At 49.1% G+C, this 3,456-nt stretch overlaps 1 protein-coding gene across 2 annotated transcripts in view; it reads left to right on the top strand.

The window, feature by feature from the left end:
* Window positions 1–1,426, top strand: part of LOC147242109 (uncharacterized) — a 2,955-nt gene extending 1,529 nt beyond the window's left edge. For both annotated transcript variants that reach the window (XM_086192271.1, XM_086192272.1), the window contains one exon: window positions 1–1,426. This exon is cut by the window's left edge and continues 828 nt beyond it. In XM_086192271.1, coding sequence (XP_086048397.1) covers window positions 1–857 — 857 coding nt within the window. In that variant the 3' untranslated portion in view covers window positions 858–1,426.
* Window positions 1,427–3,456: the final 2,030 nt, after the last annotated feature.

The raw sequence follows: 3,456 nt of genomic DNA, 5'->3' as shown, positions 1-3,456 counted from the left end.
CGCAAACAGTTACTCATAATAAACTCTCTGAACCTGACACTGATCACAGCGAGGGGTGGGAGGAGAGCAGGGACCCTCTGTCAGCTATGAACTCTCCGAAAGAGGAAAATGTGCCTGTAAATGATCCAAGCTGCAATACTGGTAAGGAGTCCTTCAGCTGCCCTGAATGTGGGAAAACATTTTGCCGCAGGGACCATCTGATGAGTCACATGAGAACCCACACAGGAGAGAAACCATTCAGTTGCTCAGTTTGTCAGAAACATTTCAGCTGCAGTGGAAACATCTTGGCCCACATGAGGATCCACACAGGAGAGAAACCATTTGAATGCTCATTTTGTGGCAAAAGCTTTAGCCAGAAAGGAACTCTGCAGCTGCACATGAGGATTCACACAGGCGAGAAACCATTTAGTTGCCCATTTTGTGATAAAAGATTTGCACATAAAAGACGCATGACGCTGCACATGTCAGTCCACACTGAGGCGAAACGGTTCAGGTGCAGTGTTTGTGATAAAACATTCACTTGGTACACTCAGCTCAAAACCCACAAGTGTGTAGGGGGAACTTCCCAGGCCCATCAAAGCCAGACACAGAAAATGGTTCTGGTCAAGGAGTCATTTCACTGCACTGAGTGTGGTAAAACATTCAGTCTTAAAGGCAATTTGAAGACACACATGCGCATTCACACAGGAGAGAAACCATTTGGTTGTTCAGTCTGTGGTAAAAGCTTTAAACAAAATGTTCATCTTACAGAGCACATGACAATTCACACAGGAGAGAAACTGTACAAATGTAGCGTTTGTGGCAAAGGATTCAATAAAAAGCTGCTTGTCAGGAACCACACGTGTTTCAACTCATGAGCGCATCTTCCAGCTGCAGCCTTCATTCATAGATTTGGATTTACAAAGATGGAGAGAAGTGGGACTGAAATATCCGGCTTCCTGTTCACGTCCTTTTTCAGGTTCAAATCTGTCCCATTCAAGCTTCATTCATGGCTAGTTGAGCATCGAAGATGAACCTGACGGGTGTGAGGTCACAATCCTGAAGCCCGTGACATCACATCACAGGTTCTCATCAGCTCCGACTATCGTGACGCCACAGTGACTTTGGTCGGTCAGCTTTAGCATTAGCATCTTAGCATGATGTCCTGAATGTAGCCTCCAGTGCAGAGTATTTGTTGTAAAGTTCATCAACATCTGGCGGAGAGCCTGGTCCCTGCTGGTCATGTGACTAAAGGAGGATTTCTTGCTGAATCACAAGGAAATGAGGCCAGCTTTTGTAGTCGTCTCTAGGAATGGATCTTACTGCTTTGTCAACAGTTGGGTTTAATAAAAATACGAATGAGACTTCTCTTGTACAGGTTTTTGAGTTTCACAAGTATTTGTGTTTGCTCCGCATCACCACTTACCATCACTCAACTAGCAAACTTCACAACGTTTTAGTCTCCCTGTTGACATAGTGAAGAAAGTTGTATTTTTTTAATATTCAGAAATATTTAGTCTTGCTCTGAACAGCTGGAATCTTGGGTGAAGCTGAGGACGAGCAGGGAAGCTCCCAGAGAGACCACACGTGAGCAAAGAAAGGGTTGTAGTGAAAAGCCCACGAAACCAAAACTGTGAGGGACAGCGCTTCCTGGAGCAGGTGAGTTTGTGTGTCTGCTAGCAGCGACTCTCTGGGTCTCCCTGACTCTCGTCTGAGTAACTCAAAACGTCCATCATGGACCAGCGCTGCCTCCAGTGGGGCGACTGGAATCAGAACTCTGGTCTTAACACAATTCTTCACCAGCATTTCAGCCCAGCTTAGCATAGCAGAGAGACTGGAGACGGGGCAACAGCGAGCATGGCTCTGTGAGGGGAGGGTTGGTGCCTTAGAAGATGCTAACATCAAGAACAGCACCTCCACCAACAACACTGACACAGACACCAACACCTCCATCACCACCACCCACAACAATGACACAGACACCAACACCTCCACCACCAACAACACTGACACAGGCACCAACACCTCCACCTCCACCAACACTGACACAGACACCAACACCTCCACCAACACTGACACAGACACCAACACCTCCACCTCCACCCACAACACTGACACAGACACCAACACCTCCATCACCACCACCCACAACAATGACACAGACACCAACACCTCCACCACCAACAACACTGACACAGACACCAACACCTCCATCTCCACCCACAACACTGACACAGCCACCGACAACAACACTGACACAGACACCAACAACAACACTGACACAGACACCAACACCTCCACCAACAACAACACTGTCACAGACACCATTACCTCCACCAACAACAACACTGACACAGACACCAACACCTCCACCCACAACACTGACACAGACACCAACAGCTCCACCAACAACAACACTGACACAGACACCAACACCTCCACCACCAACAACACTGTCACAGACACCAACACCTCCACCACCACCACCCACAACAGCACCAACAATACTGACACAGACACCAACACCTCCACCACTAACAACACTGACACAGACACCAACACCTCCATCTCCACCCACAACACTGACACAGCCACCGACAACAACACTGACACAGACACCAACAACAACACTGACACAGACACCAACACCTCCACCTCCACCCACAACACTGACACAGACACCAACACCTCCACCCACAACACTGACACAGACACCAACACCTCCACCAACACCAACACTGTCACAGACACCAACACCTCCACCAACAACAACACTGACACAGACACCAACACCTCCACCACCACCAACACTGATACAGACACCAACACCTCCACCACCACCACCCACAACAGCACCAACAACACTGACACAGACACCAACACCTCCATCTCCACCCACAACACTGACACAGCCACCGACAACAACACTGACACAGACACCAACAACAACACTGACACAGACACCAACACCTCCACCTCCACCCACAACACTGACACAGACACCAACACCTCCACCCACAACACTGACACAGACACCAACACCTCCACCAACACCAACACTGTCACAGACACCAACACCTCCACCAACAACAACACTGACACAGACACCAACACCTCCACCACCACCAACACTGATACAGACACCAACACCTCCACCACCACCACCCACAACAGCATCAACAATACTGACACAGATGCCAACACCACCACCAACACTGATACAGACACCAACACCTCCACCACCACCACCCACAACAGCACCAACAATACTGACACAGACACCAACACCTCCACCACCACCAACACTGATACAGACACCAACACCTCCACCACCACCACCCACAACAGCACCAAAAATACTGACACAGATGCCAACACCTCCACCCACAACACTGACACAGACACCAACACCTCCACCCACAACACTGACACAGACACCAACACCTCCACCACCACCAACACTGATACAGACACCAA

The sequence above is a fragment of the Aulostomus chinensis genome, chromosome 21 (assembly GCF_037954235.1).
Source record: "Aulostomus chinensis isolate RoL2024-O1b breed Wild chromosome 21, RoL_Achi_v1.0, whole genome shotgun sequence".
Taxonomy (NCBI): domain Eukaryota; kingdom Metazoa; phylum Chordata; class Actinopteri; order Syngnathiformes; family Aulostomidae; genus Aulostomus; species Aulostomus chinensis.
This window is presented reverse-complemented; position numbering and strand designations above follow the sequence as displayed.